The following is a 23,061-nucleotide window of genomic DNA, read 5'->3' on the forward strand; positions in this document are numbered from 1 at the left end:
CGTCATTTTCCTCGCACTCTGCAGAACCACTTTAATCACATGGAGAAAGCAGTCCACAGGCTGGGCCAGGCAGAAACAAAGGGGAGAACTCACAGCCTGGCAGCACTTGGAAGCTGGTGGAGGAGAGCACAGACCGGTTAGCCCGGTCAGCAGTTTCTTGCCGTTTCAACAAAGAGCCTTAAGAAAGTAAAGTCTGCCTATTTGAAGACAATAATAAGATAGGTTGGAAATAAATTAAAGCCGGTGAGCAGGTGCCCCTGGGATCCTGGTGGCAGCTCACCTTAATTACCGTCAGAGTTGATAGTATTTGAAATGAATAAAGCTTACATTTTTAGCCGTTTGGTTTGTACAAAGCCGGTTCCAAGTGTTTGGTGCATATCACTCATCCCAGTTCACACAACCACCCTGTGTTTGTCACCCCCGTTGTGTACTCAGGACACCAGGCGCTAGCAGGTTAAGTAACTTTCCCAAGGCGACCCAGCCAGTAAGTAAGTGGCAGATGGGAATTCAAAGCCAGATCCCAGAGCCCCTGTTCTTCGCAATCCCAGTCCTGCTCTCACCCCAGCATGGTGTTCAAATCCAGACTAACCTAGGAAGAAACACCTTGGTCTGTTGACACCACGTGTGTGCAGATCGGGGGAGGGAGGGCTGAAAGACAGCCGCAACGGAGGGGAGTCACGTCATTGGTGGTTGCTGTATCATTAACTGACTGCAGGTCAAACTTGGCCGTTTTCTGATCGTTGAGAAACAGACTATATTTAGATGGACCAACAGAGGAAGAAAAGGAAGGAAACTGTTCTATAGAAATTCCTGGGAACCTTTCTTTTGTGCCACCTCCTGCTCTAAGTCCTGACCTGTCTCTGTATAAAGCATCTCTGCTAAGATCTCCTCTTCTTTTCAGATGCTCCTCATGGTGTCAAACCCTCTTTGCAATTCCTGGCCGCAAATGAGCTCTTGTAATGGCCTGAAAGATAGGCGTGTGCGGGAACATCAGAGGAGGGGTGCAGGGTGATCAGTAGGTGGGGAAGATGAAGGCCTCGGCTCGGTGAGCTCCCTGGGAACCAGCAGCAATGCCCGAGGAACAGAAAGGAACCCATTGCCCCTCGACCGGCTGAAATGGGCTTGGTTTTTCAATTTGCACCAGGTGGCAGGGTTCGCCAGGGACAATGAGCCTTGTTCTCAGTTTACTAATAGGAAAATGGTAATGGGTCCTTCCCCTGTAGCTCACCATCCTACATACTGAATAGATTTCCTGTTTTAAGGAATGGTTAAGAATCCTGTCGTAGAGCAGAGCAAATGAATATTCAATTCCCTCAATGTTTAAGACAGCTGCCCTCGTAGCTGCAGTTTGCTCTAAGTTTTAGGCTTCTAGTGCCTTTTTTTTTTTCTTTTAATCATGAGGATGTGCCCAAGCCTCAGTCCCAGGTGCCACACCGTTATAGCCACAAAAACAGGAGGGACCCCAGCCAGAGGAACATGGGAGATCAGGGAATAGACCTTCGCAGCGGGTTATCCACACCATTAGAATGTGTGCCCCCAGGAATCTTAAACCTCTACCGATGGTGTTCTTTAAAGTCCCAAAGCTTGGCTCAGCAGGAATAAATATCTGCACCCTCCTCCCTGGCAGATTGCTCTAAATACCAGCCGCATTAGAAGCACACAGACCCCTACCCATGGTTGCTGTCACCCCACACAGGGACCCTTGCTTTTCTTTCTTCAGTCAGTTCATTACCCAGTCTCGAATCACATGGGTGGAATAGAATGCTATTTCACATGTGCACTCACTCAGGTTTGGGTGCCAAATAGAAGTTGTACAACAGCTTTAATTTCTCTGAGAAGTTGAAGGATGGCCTTGCCTCTCACAGCAGAGGTAAAGCTCAGATTTGGGGATTAAGCATACCCATGTGTGAGCAAGATGTGTGTACCAAAGATACCAGATCCAGCGCTCTTTAATTAATTTTGACTTAAGTATGTCTTCTTGGTCACCCTTAGGTTTGGATTGGTAAAGGAGATTTTTTTCAGAAGAAAAAGAAAGGGGAAAACTTCTTGGGCTTCTCTTATTCCAGTTCTTACTGCCTTTGTCTAAGGTCAGGAGAGAAGGGAGCCAGGGCTCTTGGGTTGTGGTTTGAGGCGTGAGCTTGGATAGCATGCCACCTTCTAGGTGTTGGTTTTATCATCTAGAACGTTGGGGATTTAGAACTAAGGTCCCAAATCTTTAAGGTCTTAAGGTCCCTTCCAATCCCCCAAAGTCCGTGGATCTTTGATTCTGGTACCCATATAGAAATTGTTTCTCCTAGACTCCCTTGAGATTGTGCTAAGAGAACATTCAAAGGAGCTAGCCCAGGGGTCAAGAGGAGCCTTGTCCTAATGGGTCCCGGGCATTTGGCTAAATGAATTTACCCCTTCATTGTTGCAGCTGCTGTACTAGATAGACATTCTGTGACATGGAATGTCTGCATGAAAACTGTCATGTCTACCTAAAATTTCACCAGTGAGCAGATTGGCATATTCAGTTTACTCGGGTGGCTTAGCCATCCCCAGAGTGGAAACAGCATTCAGAAATGACATAATATCTGTGTAACCCAACCTTTCTGATGCTAAATGCTACCTCTAGCGGAAATAGCGGTTGCTGTAGCTTGGTGGTGTTCCATGTTATTCAAGATCCTGTCCCATGAATAGCAGTGGGCTGCAGGATACATGATGTTAGTGCCCAGGCTCAAAAAATATATATCCTTTCTTCATCTCTTGGCACAGTTCATGAAACTGCACAATTAGAAAACTGTTCCTTGGGATTTACCTCAGCTAATCATCTTTTCATTGTGGATAAGTTTCAAGTAAAGGTTGGTGGCTTGATCAGATGCCTGCCTCCCTAAGAGGCCGAGAAGGTTGTAGAAGGTAGAAAAAGGGGATGGGGAGATAAGAACAGGAGGAATGAGCAGCACAAAGGGGAGGCTTGTCATCTTCCATTGAGCTAGAAGCCACATCATCCCAGCTGGAGGGGGTGTGATTGGCCACTGGTGCAGCTAGGATTTGAGATCCTTTGACACCGAAGTCCATTCCTGCCATCTGCCTGCTACACCAGTTTGCCCCGTGCTGGGGCCACTCCGGTCAGGCTCCTGCTGAGTAGCACCCGCCCTGCCTCCCCGTGGGTTCCCAGATGGCTCTGAAGCCTGGAGGGACCTGATTTCAAGGAATCAATGATATTGATGGTGCAACAAGATTAGAGGAACAAGACATAGTGCAGGTCACAGGCACTAACTCCACATGTACTGAGCACATGAGTGGCAGTTAGAATGGGGGCCGTATGTGTGAGTAAGAAATAGCACGTAGGGCTGCCATTGGGTTGAAAGAATGGCAGAATTGGTGAGGTTAGAAGAGAGGTCAGTGCCTGCAGATGAGCAGAGGCAAGCCATGTGGGGTATTAGTGAAGATGGTAAATGAGCCAGGCTCATGGGAATTCCTCCGAAAATATTAGCGTGGCGGGATGTATAATTATTGTCCCAAGCTGCCAAAGCTTGATTGGAATGTAGTTGTTATTCAGAAATAGCCTTTAAAGCATATGTGCCTGCCTACTCTTGCCTTCCTGAAAAATAGAAACGCTCTCATCTCAGATCTGGTTTGTTTCAGAATGCTGGGGCCTCTGGTTTTTGGTTCACTAATTGTCTAAATTGGCTTTTATAGATTGCTCATAACAGTTGAATTAAAAGTTTAATTGGTCATTTAACGGAGAAATTTATTATTATTCTACAAATATAACTGCCTTCTCAAATGTAGCCCTTTGCTGGGAGGAAGGGATATTGTCTCCAGGTCACAGGCTGTAGGTTCTAACAGTCTTGTTCTTCAGAAGGTGGGGTCTGGGGTTGGGGAACCTCAAGTCCAAGTGTTAACCCTCTGTTAGGCAGCCTTTCATGAATCACAGGCTGTGTTCCTGGATTCTCCTCATCTAGGCCATTAATCAGCAGTGTGACTGATCACTCAGTGCCACTGTGTTACCTGCTACTATTTTTCTTAAAAAGCTATTGAAGCATAAGATGGATAGACAAAAACACACATTGTATGTATAGAGCTCAGTGAACGTAAGTTGAATACACCTAGGTAACTACAACCAGATCAAGAAATAGAACATGACCAGCCCCCAGAAACCCCCTTTGGGCCCCTTAGTCTTAACCTGCTCTGAAGGGTGACCAGACTGCTAACACCTTAAATTAGTTTCACCTCTTTTTGTACTTGGTATAAATGGAATCCTATAGTAGGTACATTTTTGTGTCTGGCCTCTGTAAATACTATGTTTATGAGATTTGTCCATATTGTTGGGGGTAGTTCTAGTCCATTCCTTCCCGTTGGATTCCACTTTGTTCATTTCAAAATGGCAGACATGGAAGCCCCACCTCCGTTATTCATTCAGGGATATCCAGTAAAAGCTAGAAAAAGTTGAAAGTGCTATGCAGTGTAAAGTATTTTTATAATTTGGGAGGGAAGAGACTTAAAGTGAAAATGGAGGGGAAGAGCCCAAAGGTTATAGTGTGAAAAGTGGGGAAGAAAATGGTTCAGCTGCAAGGTCACATGCACAGGAAGATGATGGACTTTGAGGTCAGCTGCTCTGTGAGCCACATATTAAACTTTATTTCTTAGGATTGTTAACTGAGTCGCTCTGCTAGGTAGCTTGATCTCTCTGATTTGTTTTTTTTTTTTTTTTTTTTAATGAATTCACCAAACATTTTCAGTATCCCATTAAACCACATTCTTCCACTAGGAGATGATTATGGTGGCTGGAAGTGGTTTGTGCATCTCTGTGGGATAATGTCTCCATGTGTTCTCCCATCAGGCCCTGGACGGGGATTTCTCCGAAGACAACCGCAATAAGTGTCGCATTGCCACTGCGCCCTTGATCGAAGCTGTGGAGAACCTGACAGCGTTTGCATCCAACCCTGAGTTTGTCAGCATTCCTGCCCAGATCAGTTCCGAGGTAGGGGGTCTTTGCAGCAAAGGTAATATTGGGGTCTTTGGCTAGTCTGTGTGGCACCAAACGAGCATGAACAGTTAAGAATTCCGAAAGCTCTGTCTTGTAGGGCATTGTCGTTGTTGATGATGATATCTCCACAGAGTTCATGAAACTCAAGGTATATGCATCTCTTAGGTGGTAATGCCTTAGCTTTATGTGTTAAGAACAAGCTCTGTGCCTGTTTGGGGCTGATTCTGTCTTGGCATGTGCCATATTCGAAAATGGTATCTAAGAGTGAATGTGGACCCAAGTGCTTGCTCTCCAGGCTCTGTGTGAATCAGCCTCCATGGTTTCCTCACCTCTGTGTCTCTTTCCGAAGAACACAGGTAGTGACTTGGTAAAGAACAGGGCCTTCCAGAGCCCCGCCTCATTCATTTAATCTGTGTACCCTGCCCTTTCCCCTTCTGCTGTCTGCTTCCAGGGCTCCCAGGCACAGGAACCGATCCTCGTCTCAGCCAAGACCATGCTGGAGAGTTCGTCATACCTCATTCGCACTGCATGCTCACTGGCCATCAACCCCAAAGACCCGCCCACCTGGTCTGTGCTAGCTGGACACTCCCACACCGTGTCTGACTCTATCAAGAGTCTCATCACATCTATCAGGTTAGTTTCTCCTCCAGAAATTGCTAGGGACGTGCATCTGAACAGGGCAGAAGGAGGATAAGCCCAAGCCAACAGGACTTCGATCTAATAGCAACGGAGCTCATCGTTATCATCGTCTTTTTGTTTGGCTCTTTGGGACCAGTGGTAATGCTGGGCACAACAGTAGCTAACCTAAACACTCTATGTCAGAAACTGTTCTGAACACTTTACCTGTGTTACCGTATTTCTTCATCACAACAACCTTGTGAAGTAAACGCTGCCATGGGTCACCATTTTTTACTGATGAGAGAATTCAGGCAGAAAGGACTTAGGGAGTATTCTCATGGTCATCCCCAGACCTGATGGCCCTAGTCCCAGTCCTAACCATTGTGCTACATTGTCTATATCTAGGAGCTTAGGCAGAGAACACCACTGTATATTGAGCAGGGTTTGAGGTTACTTTATTTTGCTAATAAGGCAAGAAGAATATTCTAGATCCCACAGTGACTCTGGACATCTCTGAACTCCTTGGCGATAGTATGAACCTGAAAAATCCCCAGAATTGATGTAACATCTCTGAAGTTGACGAAAGTTCATACCCCACAACATGGAACACATCCTTTTCCTTAGCTGTACTCTGCCTTTTGATCGCTTTTGAGACTCAGCACCACTGTTCTCTTACCCAATGCCTTACAAAGAAAAATCCACTAAATATTTTAACTCCTACCATAGGACTTTGTGAATTGTATGCAATGTAGAGAGGACAGTATATTTGCACTGGAAATAGCACTGGTCTTTAAAAAAAATAATAATAAGGGTCGTATGCTTAAGCCAGTGCCGTCTAAATAGTTTGATTAGCAGGTGCCTATCATCAGCCTGAAATGAGGAACAGCATCATATCCTTCCCACTAGAAATAAATAAATACAAGTGTTATATGAAGAAATGCATGGGCTCTGCAGAGAGGCATTCCCAAGCAAGGGTCAGAGAGTCCCTCCTTCGATGCAGCAATCAAACCCAGTAGAAAGTAGATAGGGGCTCCCAGCCCACCAGTGCTGCAACAAGTTGTGGGACTTGCACCCTGAGGAATCTATTTGACCTGCCCTGTTCCTTCCAGGGACAAGGCACCTGGACAGAGAGAGTGTGACTACTCCATCGATGGTATCAACCGATGCATCCGGGACATTGAGCAGGCCTCACTGGCGGCTGTCAGCCAGAGCCTGGCCACAAGGGATGACATCTCTGTGGAGGTAGGCCGGGGCTCTGTGGCCAGATCAGAGGTCTCTGGAAGAGCCAAACAATCTCAGCATCAGGCTTCAGGGGGTGGGGAATGGGACCAAATACTTCTTTGATGCTAGCATGTTGTCAGTGAAGCACCTTCTCCTGGAACCCACCTGGGAAATTTTTCGAGGGACTAAGGCAAATGCTGAGTAGAGAATGAGGGTTTGGTGAAGGAACACGTGTGCTGCTGGAGTGGAAATGACAGTTGGGGGAAAATAAAAATAAAAATGTCAGATGAGAGTGCGTCAGTAAGGTGGGGTTACCATATTCAGTTTCACACATCAGTAGAGCAGGCCAAGGCATGGAAATGTTGAATGTTTCCTTGTCACGTTTTATCAATGCATTTTTTGACCAATGGGCATATTTAGCATTAAACTCTACACATTTGGTCCATTCAGAGATAAAGGATTCTGTCCTAAGTTACCCAATATCCAGTGTTGGGAACTGTTTGCATTATATTTTTAATTCAGAGCCACGGCCCTTTTTTGCCAATTTTTTCTATTAACCTGTCCAAAGGCCTTTGATTCATACTTCCTTCTCTCTGTCAAAAGTGCCTGACACTCAGGAGCTGCTTAATAAATATGGATGGTCTGTTTACTGACATGTTCCTTACTGCCCCTGAATTCATCAACAGTGAACTTAGGCCCGCTGTCTCTAAGCAGTGGGCCCAGAGTTGGTCTTGCTCATTTTTATTAATAGAGCTGTCGATTTTACTCCAGCTCTGCCCTCCTCCCCCACTGTCAAGAAAAGAAAGAAGAAATAGTCTCATCCTATGCAGAATGTTACAATTATTGTCAACCTTTTACTAAAGGAGGGACCTGCATACAGAACAGTGTGCATGTCATAAGTACACAGCTCGATGAATTATCACCAACTGAGCACAGCCTTTAGTTAGCACCCAGGTCAAGAAACAAAGATGACCAGCACCCCGGAACCTCCCTCTCAGGCCCCCATCCTTTCACCACCCCTCCCAAAGCATATCCTCTCTCTTCCCTTCCTCCCTAGGAAGAAAATCCCTCCCTTTGAACTATGTGGACTCCCTGCTTACACCACATTTATTTTAATAAGCCATCTGTAATAAGATAACATTGCTGAAATATTCTTGCATTTTTAGGTGTTTTTTTGTTTTGTTTTATTTGAGAGAGAGAGCATGAGCGGGAGGAGGAGCAGAGGGAGAGGGAGAAGCAGACTAACCACTGAGCAGGGAGTCCGATGTGGGACTGGATCCCAGGACTCCAGGATCATGACCTGAGCCAAAGGCAGACACTTAACTGAGCAAGCCACCCAGGCACCCCTATTCTTACATTCTTGACTATAATCACATGAGCAGAAAGATGATAGTGAACTAAATAAGATCCTTGGAAGTTTAGATGTTTCTCTCCACCTTCATCCAACTTTCTATCTCTGTCTTTCTTTTTCCTTTGTATCCCCAGGACTTTGTTTTCCATTTGGCGTGTTAGATTGCTCTTCTCAATAACTAACCTCTGCCCAGAGCCCCCAGCCTGTATGCAGTATTATTCAAAGGGAAAGCAGCACGGGCCAGAGTCTCATTTCTGACAAGCAGAGCATTGTCACCTTGTCAGAAATTACCCCGTTCCATGCTGGCATGTGAGGACCTAAAATGTCCAATGCTGTGATCTGTTAATCCTGAATCCATCCAGCAAATTTCCTAGGAAGAGTCCGACAAAGGATCTGATCTGTCCTGCTACCAGCTACTAATGTCCACTTGAAATTCCCCACCTCCCTCATACTCCAGCATCATCCAGATACTTGGCCTCATCTCTTCACGGCACCAGTTCAGTTCTTCTTTCAAACCTGAGAAGAAATACCTTGGGGGTGCAGTTTTTAATATTTGCATTCACATCACCAAATACAATGTACTTAGAGCCTGAGCTGAGCCCAGTGGGTAACTCACCTGCCATTTTCACAGTGTGCTGTCTGGGAAATGGTCCTGCTTTCGGAGAGCTGATCTCATTTTCCTATCACCCTTTCCTCCCCTCCTCTCCTCCCTAAAGGGGTTCTTAGTTCTGAGGACACAGCCACCTGGACATTCCCCCAGACCTCACATTAGCTCTCCCCATTCAAACAAAGTTGTCTTCTCTTCTTGGAAGGGAAATGTTCCTTATTTCCAGTAGTTATGCTGCATAACTCAAAGTAAGGATACCAGCAGCATCACTTAACACTGTGGTTGGTGTGAGTGAGGAGCCAGTAAGAAAAGTATTCCCTGGACTTGCCTTGTGTCACTCACTGGAAGTGTGGGGGCTCTAGCCCAGGGGAGCTGAGGATCCCTGGGAAGGGCGGGGTGGAGTGGTAGCAGCATGGCTCACCCCAGAGAGGTATTATCCATTATAGATACAGTGGATATTTTGATACCCATTTCTCATCGCCTCCCTTGTCTTTTGCATGGGTCTTTTTATTTTTAAATCAGTGTGGCTACGTGGTGAATTGCCGTAGGGTGAATTTGACAGCTCTCTGTCCTTATCAGGCCCTGCAGGAGCAGCTAACTTCAGTGGTCCAGGAAATTGGGCACCTTATCGATCCCATTGCCACAGCAGCGCGGGGAGAAGCAGCTCAGCTGGGACATAAGGTAATGTGCCCCAAGAGGATCCTGCTGAGGGTGTGCGTGAGTGATGGGGGGGGTGCACACAAGATTGATCACTGACCACTTCAGGATCTATTTTCACCTAGAGTTCAAACAGAAACTGGAGTGACACCTTTCTGGCTATTGTCCGACTTCCCAGCCAACAAGACATTTACAGTCATCTGTTGCTCTTGACCTTCGCTGGATGAGCCAGAGAAGAACGTTGACATTGCTAGTCTGCTGTCTGCCATCTTTTGTCCCTGGCTGACTGGCCTCATTCTCACATCTTTAGGGATACATTGTTCTTCCATGGCTTCTAATAGTGCCTGTTCTCACACATGAAGGAGCAGAGCAAGCTTGCACACTTCACTCTGGACAACCAGGCCTCCCTAGCCCACTCCAGAGGAGCCCTTCAACTGAGAGCTCGTACCCGCATTGTATAAGTACTGACTAATGTTTTGCCTGTTTGGGGTTCATTTTGCAAATCTTTCAAGGGTAGTTGCCTTGTCTGGCAGCCTGTGCCTCAGCATAGAGAGGGCAAAAATCGGGTTTTTAACAGCCTCCAGGGTTTCCTAACATTTATCAGTGCAGACGTCAGTATTGATGTGCGTATCCAGGAAGTCCAGTAGCCAGAATCTTTCCAGCAGGTATCAATTTTAGAAAATCAGTGTTCTTGCTTTTTCACATTGTGGAACAGCTGAAGGGCCTACTAAGCTTCCTACTGGTTCTAAGGAGAGGCTTTTGAGATTTAAAATGACCAGTGTCTCTATATGCTTCCAAGTGTGGCAAATTTCATTTCTCAGCTGAGTTCCTTTATAGTGAGAAGAGGGCTTATCCACCTGTGTGAGGAGGTTTGGGGGTGGGGGCGGGCTGGGGCCAGAGCGCTGCCCACATGCCTGCCGCAGGGAACTGAGTCTAGCAGAGTAGCCAGACTTTATTTCAGCGGTTACTTTTGATTCCAGTAAGAATTCTGTAAGAAAATATATCTAGATTTCTTGGGCAACAATCCTTGTCCCTGCCCATATGGTATTAGTATGGAAGATTAATTCCTATGTCAATGGGTGGCATCAAAAGAAAAATAATATATTGGTGTTGTTTGAGTGACAAATTTACTCTTGGCCCTTTGGCTAAACCCGTCTCACTTTCTAAAGGAGAGTTCTGGACGAAGGAGGCCTCTGGCCCTCTATCCAGGAGAGTCCCGGGCTGAGAGTTGATCCCTACCTGGTTCCCATTCTTCATTACGACACTCAGGTGGGGTCCCAGATCAGCTTCAGATCACTTGGGAGTGATACATGCAAATTCTCAGACCACATGTATTAGTTTCCTAGAGCTGCTATAACAAATTACTACAAACTGGGTGGCTTAAACCAACAGAAACTTAATCTCTCACAGAAGTCTAAAATCAAGGTGTCGGCAGGGCCAGACTCTTTCTGGAGGCTCTATGGGAGAATCCGTTCTTTGCTTTTCTAGCTTCTGGTGGCCCTGAGTGTTCTTTCACTATTATATCATGCCAATCTCTGCCTCTGTGGTCACGTTGTCTCCTCCTCTTCTGTTTGTCTTCTCCTCCTCTGTCTCTTACTAGAATACTTCTTAACAGATTTAGGACGCACCCAAGTAATCCAAGGTGATCGTTTGGAGAACTTAAATACATCTGCAAAGACCTTTCTTTCCCAGTAAGATCATATTCACAGGTTCCAGGGATTTGGGCACAGACATACCTTTTCGGGGGCCACTACTCAACCCTTTCTGCCACCTTAGGCCTAGTACATGTACCAAGTACTCAAAATTCTGTCTTATTTTAACTTCTGTGCTAACCCATGTAAGGATATTTCCTATTCTGTCATGTCTCAAAAACAGAAGTTGTTATAGTCTTTGCTAAGCTCCCTAAGTACAGGAAAAAGCACATCCTTTCAAAAACTTTTGCCCACAATCCATGAAGAATAATGACACCTAGCATTTACTGAGTGCCTACTACATGGCAGGCATTGTGCTAAGTACTTGTATGTATGCTCATTTAATCCTTCTAACAATCTGAAGGAGCTTAGTGCTATTATTTCTCCCCATTTTATGGAGAAGGAAACTGAAGTTTGGTAATAGGAAGCCGATTGCCTAAGAGTTCTAATTAAGGAAATGACACACAGGATCAAACCCAGTGGCTCTGACGCTGGAGCTTTCTCTCTCCATCACCAACCATAATGCCTCCATGAGGGCACCAGCTTAGTTGTGTTTAATTATTCTCAGCACACAGCAGCCCTTGACATTTTACAGTTGCATTGGTGAAATGTACTTTTAAAATTAAAAAGAAATTAATCTAGAAGGGCACCTAGGTGGCTCAGTCGGTTAAGCATCTGACTCTTGATTTCGGCTCAGTTCATGATCTCAGGATCGTGAGATCGAGCCCCACCTCGGGCACCATGCTCAGCACAGAGTCTGCTTGAGCTTCTCTCTCTCCCCCTTCCCCTCCACTTGTGTGCACTCTCTCTAAATAGTTAATTAATTAAATCTTTGGGGGGATAAAATGAATCTAGAAAACATGTAAGATTCTAATGCATTAAACGTCCTAACTCCTTTAAAACATACAGGACCCATCATGAGCCCTGACCCCTGATGACCCATCACTGCACTGTGGTTCCCTTTGGTGGAGACACTAGTGCCCTTCCAGGGGAAGAGGATGAAATCCAAGGGAGATGTGTAGGGCTGATACCTGGAGTTGTGCAGGCTGGGTCTTACACGAACGTGTTTGGCCAAAGCGGAGACTGGGGCCAAAATCCAGCCAAGTCATGTGCTTTGGCATCAGTCGCGTCTGCCCCAAGGATAGGGAGCCCCTTTAAAATTCATCCAAAACACCATAAAGGCCAGCAATAGCCCTGTTCAAGTGCTTTGAAACCATCTGTAAGAGAACTATAATCAAGGATAAAAGAGTAAATGTACGTTGATTGCTGGCTCATGGTCTGTCTCACTGTTAGCTCTAATGAACTTTCATATTTTGGACTCCCACCTTGTCCCAACCACCACCAGCCCCACAAACCCCTGCCCCCAGCTTCGTTTCTGATCCAGTGACTGCACCACTCATGCCAAGTAGCCTTCCTGCCCACGGCCCCATCACGTTCATTCTTCGTCCACATCATGGGAAGAAGCATTAAGGGAAATTGCTGGCTAAAGGCTTGAACTTAAATATACTTGATGGAAATAATTTAGCAAGTAGTAATTGGCACACACAATGAGGAGCAGAACGGAAAAGCGTGATCAGGGTCATTGTGTTTTATCTGAGTGGGAATGGATGGTGGTGTCTGAAGCAAGTACAGCGAATGTTAAAAGCTGACATTCTGGATGCTGGGTAGATGCGCATTACTCTATTAACGCTCGAACTTTAAATACTTCAGAGAGCCGCAAACAAATACCAAACAATAAACTTCTAAAATCCAATACTACAGCCGTGGCAGAGCTGGACTGAAAATGAGAAGTAGCAGGCAGTGGAGTGGAAGGTGGGAGCCTGGGCTGTGGACAAGGACACCTGCTTCCTGTCACAGCTCCACATCGTGGCTGCTTGGGGTTGAAAGGGTTACTTCACCCACCTAAGCCTCGGTTTCTTCATTTGTGTGTACCTCGTAGAAATGCTGTGGGGATTAGATGAAGCATGGTCAGCCTGTAGCAGAAAGCCTGGCATGTGGGATGTGCCCAAGAAATGTCTGTGACACATGACCCCGCCCAGCTGGTGGGCGCCCCGAGCACGGAGGCCTCAGCGAGAACCGTGCTTCGCCACCTGGCTTTTCTCTTCTCCCGGTCTGGACTAATCAGGGACAGAACATTGGGACCAATGTGAAATCATGTTCGATTTTAATGCAAATCCACGTTAGGTCGACATGCTCAGGGCAGAGGGCAGTTGGGTTGGCTTCTTGAAAGCCTTTGCTGTCAGGCTGCTTCTCTCAACGGCCCTGCTCCCCTGCCCCTCCCCATCCCCCTTCCTACGCGTTAAGATGCTCAGCTCTGGTTCTTTCGAAAGCTTTGCTGTTGACAAAGTTAAAATTTGTAAAATTCTCACACCCAACTCCAGATCACAGAACATATTTCTTAACACTTCTGCCATGATGAGAGACAGGACAGAGAGCTTGCCAGAGGAGGTAAAATCCAAGCGAGAGTTCGTTAACGAGCAAGTACTTTTAAAAGTAAAATTGAGTGATGTAAGTTCTCAGGGTGTCATGTATAATATGATGACTCTAACTCGTGATAGTGGATTTAATAATAGGAAGAAACAAAAGTAGATTTCAGCAGGTCTGCCTCTCGCTGTGCATCATCCCATCCCTGTCCCAGTCCCATCCCCACTAGTGGGGCCCCTAAAGGAGATACGTGGATTTACATGATGCATCTGTGGCTTTTTTTCTTGAAAGGTGACGCAGCTGGCAAGCTATTTTGAGCCCCTGATCTTAGCTGCAGTCGGTGTCGCCTCCAAGATTCTGGACCATCAGCAGCAGATGACAGTGCTGGACCAGACCAAGACGCTCGCAGAATCTGCCCTGCAGATGTTGTACGCAGCCAAAGAAGGTGGAGGAAACCCCAAGGTACAGTTTGGGATCCCGGGGACTCACCTAGGGCAGCTGAGAAGCCATCAAGTATTCTTCACTACTGAGTCCCTCCAAGGAAAATTTCTCCAGTTCTTGGTCGATAGTATGTGCCTTCCCACTCAGAGGTGGGCAAGAATCTTCGATTGGCCTTCATGGGGACCTTTAAGGGGAACATCAAGAAATATACATAATTAAGCCTTTTTGTTAAGTTATGTTTTCCATGTCAGAATATGTATGCAAGCATCCTTGGGAAAGGAAAACATTGTGTGGTTATTGCAGGAATAAAAATTAATACCTGCCAGGCACCTGATGCTCAGTGTTGACACCCAGCTGTGCAAAGCAAAGCTCAGTCGTTTTCCAATGAATATCATTTCCATTCCTGACACTCAAGTTCAGATCAGAACGTGGGGCAAGGTCACCCATGGCATGTGTTTCTATTGTCTTGGATCAGCAGTTGCATATGAAAATCTCCCTTACTGGTTTGCAGGGGGAACATTTCCTCAGCCTGATGTGTCTGTCACCCAGCTCCTTGAAGTGGCCAAAAATGGTGACGGCAGGCCATCTCCTCTCAGGGGTGATATTGTGTCCGAGTGATTGTTTTACTTGTGAAACCATCTTATAAGTTCCCCCGGGGTTCTGGTACCTTGAGAGGAGGTCGGAGGCTCCTCCTGCTATTTGTACCTTCTGGCAGGTGCCTCCACATAGTCAGTCTGAATTTCCTGGGTCCTCACTTAAGCAGACTACACTGTGGGAACACAGGCTGGAACAATTTGTGTGGGATACTTGCCTACAAGCTATAGGAATCCCCATTATGTACGCATTCTTCTTAGTGTGTTTTGTCGCAGCTCTGAGGTCTTCACATCGATAACTTGGTATAGCAGGGAAGACTCTAGAGTAAGAGTAAGAATCACAAAATAGTAATCTTAGGGCTCACAGTTGCTGAGTGCTGGTTCTATGTCACCTCTTATACCTTATATCCTCTTAATATTTAATCTTCATAAAAATCCCATGGTGTAAGAAGGTTCCCATTGTGCAGATGTGGGAACTGAGACTGCTTAGGTAAGTCATCCCACATCACAGGAGAGGTGGATGTCGAGTCAGGACTGAGCCTACCCCCTCTGGAAACACAGGCCGACTGCCCAAAGCAAGGGCCGGAGAGAGGTTGAGCAAAGTTGCAAGCAAGAGCCACATGTGGCTAGTCGGTCTCAGAAAAAGAAATTATTTGGCACATAAGGGTGGCTCGAGGCATGCTGGCAAGGAGGAACAGCATATGCAAAGGTGTGCGTAGGGTTATAAAAGGATTGAGGTATCTTCGGAGAATAGCGTGCAGTCTGATGTCCATGGAACGTACAGAGAGTGGGGACGACCAGGGGGGAGGATAGACTGGGCTGTGTTATGACAGCCCTCCTCTCCCACACTCTAAGGCGTTTGGGCTTTTTTGTAAGCAGTGGGGACTTACAACCCATCCAGAGTTGAGAAACACTGCTCTGGTAGCAGCGTGGATAATGTCTTAGACTTGCGTTTTCTGAGTTCAGTTTTTCCAATCATGTATCTGGCAACTATTAAGAGCCTAATTCTTGGGCTGCTAAAAATAATGAGAGCCAGCCAGCACCCTCAAGTTGTTCTCAGTCTTCTGGAAAGAAAAAAGGCTTGTTGCTGAAATGGTGAGGTTGAGCAAGAACAAGAATGCCCTTCTGACTAATCACTGAGTGATAGGTGCCCCAAGGTGGCTCAGCCCCCTTTGCACCTGCCACAGTGGCGAGACGGGGGAGCAGAGTGGGACTCGCTTCCAGACCCAGCTCTGGGTTGTCTTTTCTCCACGGCTGAGTGGCACCTTGCTCCACCCCGACCCGAGAGGATTCATTCCCGGCAGAATAATTCCAATTAGGCGTTTTCTGGGTTTTTAAGGTATTAGCGCGTCTGCTTCGGCTGCAAATTCAGAGCTCCTGGCAGAATTCTGTTTTATACCAAGAAACTCAGGGTCAGGAGCATGTGTAGTCAGCACTGTAAGCTTTACAGGACATCCTGTGCTTGGGAATGGTGGCTGCACATGAGAGTGGGACAGTTTTCAGTGACTGAGCTGAAGCATTGGTGACAGGCTGAGACATGATGAGTGAAGGCAGGACGGGTACATGTGTCTCTCCCCTCCCTGGCATCCTGCGTTCAGCCTATGCTCTGTCTGCAGACCCTGACAGGCTCGTCACAAAGGATGCCTAGGACACTATAAGCTGGGTTTTAGGTCCTTTCTTAAGAGGCTTAGTGTACAGATTTAATCACCTTGGGTGCTATTCTTTGGGCAAATATTTCCTAGGTGCTACTTGCTAGGTCTTAGGTGATGTGTGTATGTATGTGTTAGATGTTGTGTGTCACTGCCGAGGAAATGCAGTTAAATGATCATCAGTGTTTCTGATGGAAAAGAGGATAAGCTTTGGAGTCCAATATAATTGGATTCAAATCCCAGTTCTGCCTCTTGCTAGCAAATTACTTCATTTCTTTGCTTCCTCATCTAAACAGTGGGGTTAATAATGAATACCTCTCAGGGGTCGTTATAGAGATGGACTGAGATAATGTGCCTAACACAGTAGGTATTAAAAAAAGAAAAGAAAGTGACAGCCCCAGAGCCTGGTGTTAATGAGTCCTACGATCACGAGGCATTTGCTGCATAGCCTCACCCTCGCCCCACTGAGCCCCCTTCCACACTCATCTCTATCCCACCCAGCTCCCTCCTACATCCTCCTTGAAGGGCCCCTCCTGCTTCTCCGGCAGGAGATACCCAGCCCTGTGCACTGCTGGGCAGTTCTAATTATTAGTTGGTTTTTACCCTTCTGCTGACATTGACTTGTGTCCCCCAACCCCCTGTGGCCTTCTCCCATTTTCCAGATTCCTGTGATGTCTATGCTGGGCTTTGTAGCTGAAGCGCTATAATACAGAAATAAGGCTCCCTTGGAAGTAGACTTCAGACATGTTTCCAAAAAAGAACCGAGTCTGATTTTTCTCCCGTGTTGTGCTCTGAGGAGCAGTAACAAGGAGCCCCTCCAGAATCTAAAATAATGACCTCATTGTTGAGCCTTCTGAGTCCACTTCCCAGATTGCTGGTGGGCTTTTAAGCATGCCTTAATTGAGCACCTACTGTGTCTTTGGGTGTCTGAAACTTGTGTGCCCAGGTGGCCGGCGTGTGTCATTTGGATGTGGCTGTGTGGTAGGGATGAGGCTTGCCATTGGAGTTGGAGGAAGCGGCCCTGGGAGAGGCTCGGCGTAATTGGAGGAGGCTTCACAGACTCTCAGCTGACCCGTTAAGGGTCTGTGGCTTAAATATGTGGAATGAAGGGGAGCAGGCCTAGAGAACTCCTCGCGAGAGCGGATGGGAAGGTAATTGTTTCTGGGACAGCCAAGAGCGAGGATGTGTTTTTGTAGGTTTGGATGCCCCGGTGTGGAGAAAGTGTCCTTTACATTTTCCAGGGAGTTCAGAGAGCAGTCTTGTGATTTACTGATGCTGCCCCCACAACCTGCCTCTTGGACCTTCCTCAGCCCATATGGGATAGCAGCGCTCACTTCTGCCCACAAACATGCACTCAGCTTGAATATGAGCGTAAGACAGAGTTGTTGACGTTTTTGAGCTACCGGTGATCATCTTATTTGAAGTGAGATTTAGAGAAACACGCACCTTCCAATTTTACCATTTTCATAAATACTTGTATGAGGTGCTCTCTCAAGAGGGTAATGTGCAGGAAATATCACTTATCAGACTTCCATCATCAAAAGCAAGCAATCTGCACATTTTGTGTTTTACCTTCTCTGTACCATGAAATCAGCCATCAACCGAAATTACCAATTTCCTCCATCACATCCCTAAGAGAGAATGCTGTGTGTCCTGACACACTCAAGACAACCATCGGTGATCGGACCGATGCACAGCTTGTCAGAGGTCGTATGGAAGACCTCTTCTGGATTCCCATGGCTTTTCCATTCCACAGGCTGAGCCAGTTCCTGTGGCTCCCACAGCCTCCTCTTAGAATTCTTCCCTTTCAGTTAGCCAGTCAAAAGAGTTACCATTTACCTTCCCTCCCTGGCCTCCTTACCTTCTCATCCACCAAAGGGAAGGTGCAATTTCTTGGGTATTGGAAGGGTCGTCTCCCTGTGAGGTGCGTTAGGGCAGCCGTGGCCACTGCGTGGGGGCCCCCTGGTGCCTGGAGCAGTGTGATTCTGACGCTGACTACCTGGTGTCAGGTCAGATTTCCCAGGTTAAGGGCATTACCCTCAGTTCAGGCACCAGCCATAAGCTCCAAGGTTCCCAGTCCATCCTCACTCTGACCAGGTGGCTCCAAATTCAGGGGGTTCTCTCTACCCCTTCAGGTTCAATAATTTGCTGGAATGACTCACAGGACTCGGGAAATTGCTCTACTTACTATTACTGTTTTACTATAAAGGCTACAAACCAGCCAAAAGAAGAGACACAGAAGGTGAGGTTTGGGGGCATCCTAAACATGTCCCAAGGATGTGTCACCCTCTCACCTTAGTAGGTGAGACCTTAGTGCATCACCAACCAGGGAAGTTCACTCCAGCTTTGCTGCCCAGAGTTTTATTGGGATTTCGTTATGTAGGCTGGATTGATTGAATCTAGTCATATGATCAATAATCCAGTCTGCAGCCCCTCACATCCCCCAAGGTCAGGCTGATATTATGTTGCTCAAAGCCACAACCCTCTAATCACATGGTTGGTCTCTCCAGCATGGCCAGCCCCCACCCTGAAACTGCCTACAGGCCACCATGAGTCGCCTTCTTAGCCTAAACTAATGCGTGGTCCAGGGAGCCCCCATGAAGCACAGAGGCAGTCCAGTATCACTTGGGAAATGGTAAGCACTTGAAGGCTCCCTCCTAAGAATCTAGAACAAAAATCAGCCAAATGTTTTACCATTTCACACCCGGGTGAGGTTCCGGGGTTGGGCTCATCTGGTGGCAAGTGCTGAATGAGGGGGTCCCGGCCAACTTTGGGCATGGTAGCAAGTCCTGAGGCCCCTTGCCTTTCCATATGGTACTTGGGTGCCGTCACCTTGTTTAAAAGCACCATGTTGGAGGGGAAAGGCTGAAATTGGATGGCATATTCCCTAGATTAAGGTTTGTTTTTCCAGTAAGCGCTGAAAAATTTGACCTGATCTGACCATCTGCTCAGTTTCCCTTTGACCAGCGGCATCATTTCAGCAGATGGCCAGCCAGTTGGTGGCCTTGGTCGGCCACCAGATCCATAAGCTTTCGTGCTTAAGCTCCCATTTTCAGATGGCGACTGTCAGAGGGGTCCCTGGCAGGGACGATGTCCAGCTCTCGCCTTCCGGGGGGCTGGGAGGACGAACGGGATATGCACAGCAGTGCTGAGCACAATGCCTGCCACAGAGGAGCCCCTCAGGAGTGGCGGCAGCTGGTCGCTCTTCCTGCTGTTCTGGGCCTTGATACTTGATATTGCTTCCGGTTCCCTGCCTGTCACCTGGGATAAAGCATTGTCTGTCAGATGCTCAAATACCTGACCCAGGATACAAGAACATAGATTTTGCAGCTGTCTGGGCCCACAGGCTGGCTCTTGCCCTGTATAGAGTACACACTAGTCCTTGGCACCTTGCCCGCATCCACCTGAATGCCGTTGCGTATTCTTGGGCCAGTCAGAAGAGCCGGGGCAGGTCATTGCAGCGAGCGTGAGCCCAGTGGACGGCTCGAGGCAGGGAGGGAGGGAGGCCCAGGTCCTGCTCTGACTCTCCACGAGCCCTGTCTCGGCCCTCAGCTCTGCCATCCATGCCTGGTTGGCAGCACAGAAACAGATGGTTCCATTTATTTCTAAACAAGCCTCTCTGAAGGAGAAATTTGCACCAACAGCCTGTGAAGGGTATCCTTGTAAAAAAGGAAAAATACCTGTGAAAGTAAAAATGAGCATCTCACCCTTTACATGAGCCCCCCCTGGCAACTTGATCCAACCGTTCATTTGCTGCAAACCCTGTGCTTCTAGAGGGAAGCAGAGCCAACTGTTGGCAAGGAGCACGCAGTCTTATTGGGGAGGGGGCAGGGTTGAGGAGGAGGTAATGGGAGGAGGCAGGAGCTGTATGCCAGGCACCGTGCCAGGCACTTCCCATACAGTGCACTTGTCAGCTAATTTTCACAGTCCACATCCTTTCTGCCTCTGGACCTTTGTACAGCCCGTGTCCTCTGCCTAGCACATTCTCCCTTTTCTCCCCTCCTCACCCCATCAACTCTGCTGGACACTGGTCTCAACTTCAGCCCAGACACCTCCTCTGAGAAGTCCTCTCTGACCCCAAGGCTGGCTTCGGAGCCCTTCTTAGGGGCTGTCGCAGTTAGCTGTTGCTGCAAATAAGCCATCCTAAAACTTAGTGACTTAAAACAGCACCATCTGAGAATGATCTCTGGTGGGTCTGCAGATCACTGAGTTCAGCGAGGTGGTTCTCACTCAGAGTCCCTCCTGCCACTGCAGCCAGGTGGTGGCTGGGACTTGAGGGACCTGAGGGTCAGTCGCTCCCAGGTCTGGTGCTTGAGCTGCAATCACAGAGATGTTCAGGGGCTGGGGCTCCGTGGGCAGCCCTTTGTACCTCTGTGTGGTCTCACCATGCAGTCTGCCCAGCACAAAGCCTCAAGACAGCCAGCCTCCTTGCATAGAGGCCAAGGACCACAGGCACATGTGCTGAGAGAGAGCCGAGCAGAAGCCGTATCATGTTCCAATATTGAGCCTCACTTTCCCCATATCGTTTTCTCTGAGGCCTTCACCTCTGGATGACTCTCTGACTCCAGAGTTGCTTCTCAGGGCTGCAGGGATCCAAAGGAAAGCCAATGAGAGCATGAGGACAGAGGCATCCAAGGAGGGCTGCTGGAGGAGGTGGTATTTAGGCTGGGCCTTGAAAGAGGGCTAGGATTTGCATGGGGCAAAGGGAGGAGGCAACACAATAGAATCAGCTGCTGCCAGCCAAGGGGGAGAGGGTAGAGCTGGGAGGAGGCTGCGGGGTGGGGAGTCAACCAGGACTGTGCCAGGGAAGGGGCGGAGGAAAGAAGTCCGGAGAGCGAGTCCCCATCCGAGGTGTGAAAAGAGTCAAGGGATCTTTGTTCCTCAGGGCTATTTGTCTCTCCTAACTTCTAAGTTAATTTTTTTTAAGATTTTATTTATTTGAGAGAGAGAGAGCACAAGCAGGGGGAGTGGGAGAGGGAGAAGCAGACTCCCCACCGAGCAGGGAGCCCAATGCAGGGCTCCATCCCAGGACCCCGAGATCATGACCGACTTCTAAGTTAATTTTAGTCATAATGGTCAATAATTAGTGTTTGCATCCTGACACAGTTGCCTTGAGGTCACCATCCATGATTCGCATATTTCACATCTCGTCACATGTCATTTTGGAAGACCTCTTCTGGATTCCCGTGGCTTTTCCATTCCACAGGCTGAGCCAGTTCCTGTGGCTCCCATAGCCTCCTCTTAGAATTCTTCCCTTTCAGTTAGCCAGTCAAAAGAGTTACCATTTACCTTCCCTCCCTGGCCTCCTTACCTTCTCATCCACCAAAGGGAAGGTGCAATTTCTTGGGTATTGGAAGGGTCGTCTCCCTGTGAGGTGCGTTAGGGCAGCCGTGGCCACTGCGTGGGGGCCCCCTGGTGCCTGGAGCAGCTCGAGTCTGACACTGACTACCTGGCATTAGGTCAAGCTTCCCTAGGCTCGGGCATCTACTACTAGACTTTTTTTTTTTTTTTAAAGATTTTATTTATTTATTTATTTGAGAGAGAGAATGAGAGAGAGAGAGAGCATGAGATGGGGGAGGGTCAGAGGGAGAAGCAGGCTCCCCGCTGAGCCAGGAGCCCCATGTGGGACTTGATCCCAGGACCCTGGGATCATGACCTGAGCCGAAGGCAGACGCTTAACCAACTGAGCCACCCAGGCGCCCTTTTTTTTTTTCTTTTTAAGATTTTGTTTATTTGAGAGAGAGAGAGCATGAGCATGGGGAGGGGCAGAGGCAGAGGGAGAAGCAGACTCCCCGCTGAGCAGGGAGCTGGATGCAGGGCTCAATCCCGGGACCCTGGAATCATGACCTGAGCCGAAGGCAGACGCTCAACCGACTGAGCCACCCAGGTGCCCTTAGACTGCTCTTATTATAAATATATGGTGCATGTATCCACATCATCTCATTAGAATTATGCATAGCGTTATTACAATGATTCCCACTGTGCTGAGGAAGCCATGCCCAGGACCGCTTAGCTAGTAAGAGGTGGATCCAGAGCTAGAACCCAGTTTTTCTGATGGTGGGATCTTGGCTCCTTCTGCATCTTGCTACCATTGGAGGTGTTTTTTCAAGGAGCCTGGCACTACCATTGTTTCATCTGTCCATTCATTCATTTACCCGGCGCCTCCTCCGTGCTTGATAGGCTTGTGAAGCTCTAGCAGGTGTTGGAGCATCTCCGAGTTACAGTCAGAGGGAATGTGTGAGCGCTCGAGACTGCCTGCAGAACGTCTGTCCCTGGAGAACTTTGCTCCCTCGTCCCTCCAACCTCAGGGCAGTGTAATCTGTGACATAAATGCAAAGGCTGTTCATCTTTCTGCAGATGTATTTCTCCTCTATGTCACTACATTTCCATAATCCAACCTTCTTTGCAGGAAGGGAATTCTAGTGTGTTGGGCAGCCTTGAGGAGAAGTGCATTTGTCGTGAACATGTTTTTCCCTTTATATTAGTTTTTTTTTTTAACTAAACCTGTAAACTTGTGTCATTGGGAATCAGCGGCATTCTCTTGCTACCATCCTGAACAGACTAACATAAAACTGGTCCTGTCATAAGATGCTGTTTGATATTGCAATTTTATTTTTCCTTTTGATTATAAAAAGACATCTTTTTCTATTTCTCTTTCTGATTTGTAGTGATTATGCAAACAAATGTACCAAGATAAGGAAAAATCCAAATCACTGTGGTGCTCCATGATGGGGATAATGTTGTGCTTTTTAAGGTTATACCTAAAAGAAGTGAAGTGATTTCTGAGGAGACTGAGCACCATTTTCCTCTGCTTATGGAAATCTCTCACAGTCCTCT

General features: G+C 47.4%; 1 protein-coding gene across 1 annotated transcript in view; it reads left to right on the forward strand.

Annotated features, from left to right (window-relative positions):
* TLN2 (talin 2) overlaps window positions 1-23,061 on the forward strand; it is a 408,095-nt gene that overhangs the window by 317,193 nt on the left and 67,841 nt on the right. Inside the window, exons 37-41 of the mRNA XM_081831869.1 lie at window positions 4,826-4,966; window positions 5,424-5,605; window positions 6,700-6,832; window positions 9,349-9,450; window positions 13,833-14,003. Coding sequence (XP_081687995.1) covers window positions 4,826-4,966; window positions 5,424-5,605; window positions 6,700-6,832; window positions 9,349-9,450; window positions 13,833-14,003 — 729 coding nt within the window. The remainder of the gene's footprint in view (window positions 1-4,825; window positions 4,967-5,423; window positions 5,606-6,699; window positions 6,833-9,348; window positions 9,451-13,832; window positions 14,004-23,061) is intronic.

This window comes from Leptonychotes weddellii, chromosome 9 (assembly GCF_054177405.1).
Source record: "Leptonychotes weddellii isolate Sample4059 chromosome 9, ASM5417740v2, whole genome shotgun sequence".
NCBI lineage: Eukaryota > Metazoa > Chordata > Mammalia > Carnivora > Phocidae > Leptonychotes > Leptonychotes weddellii.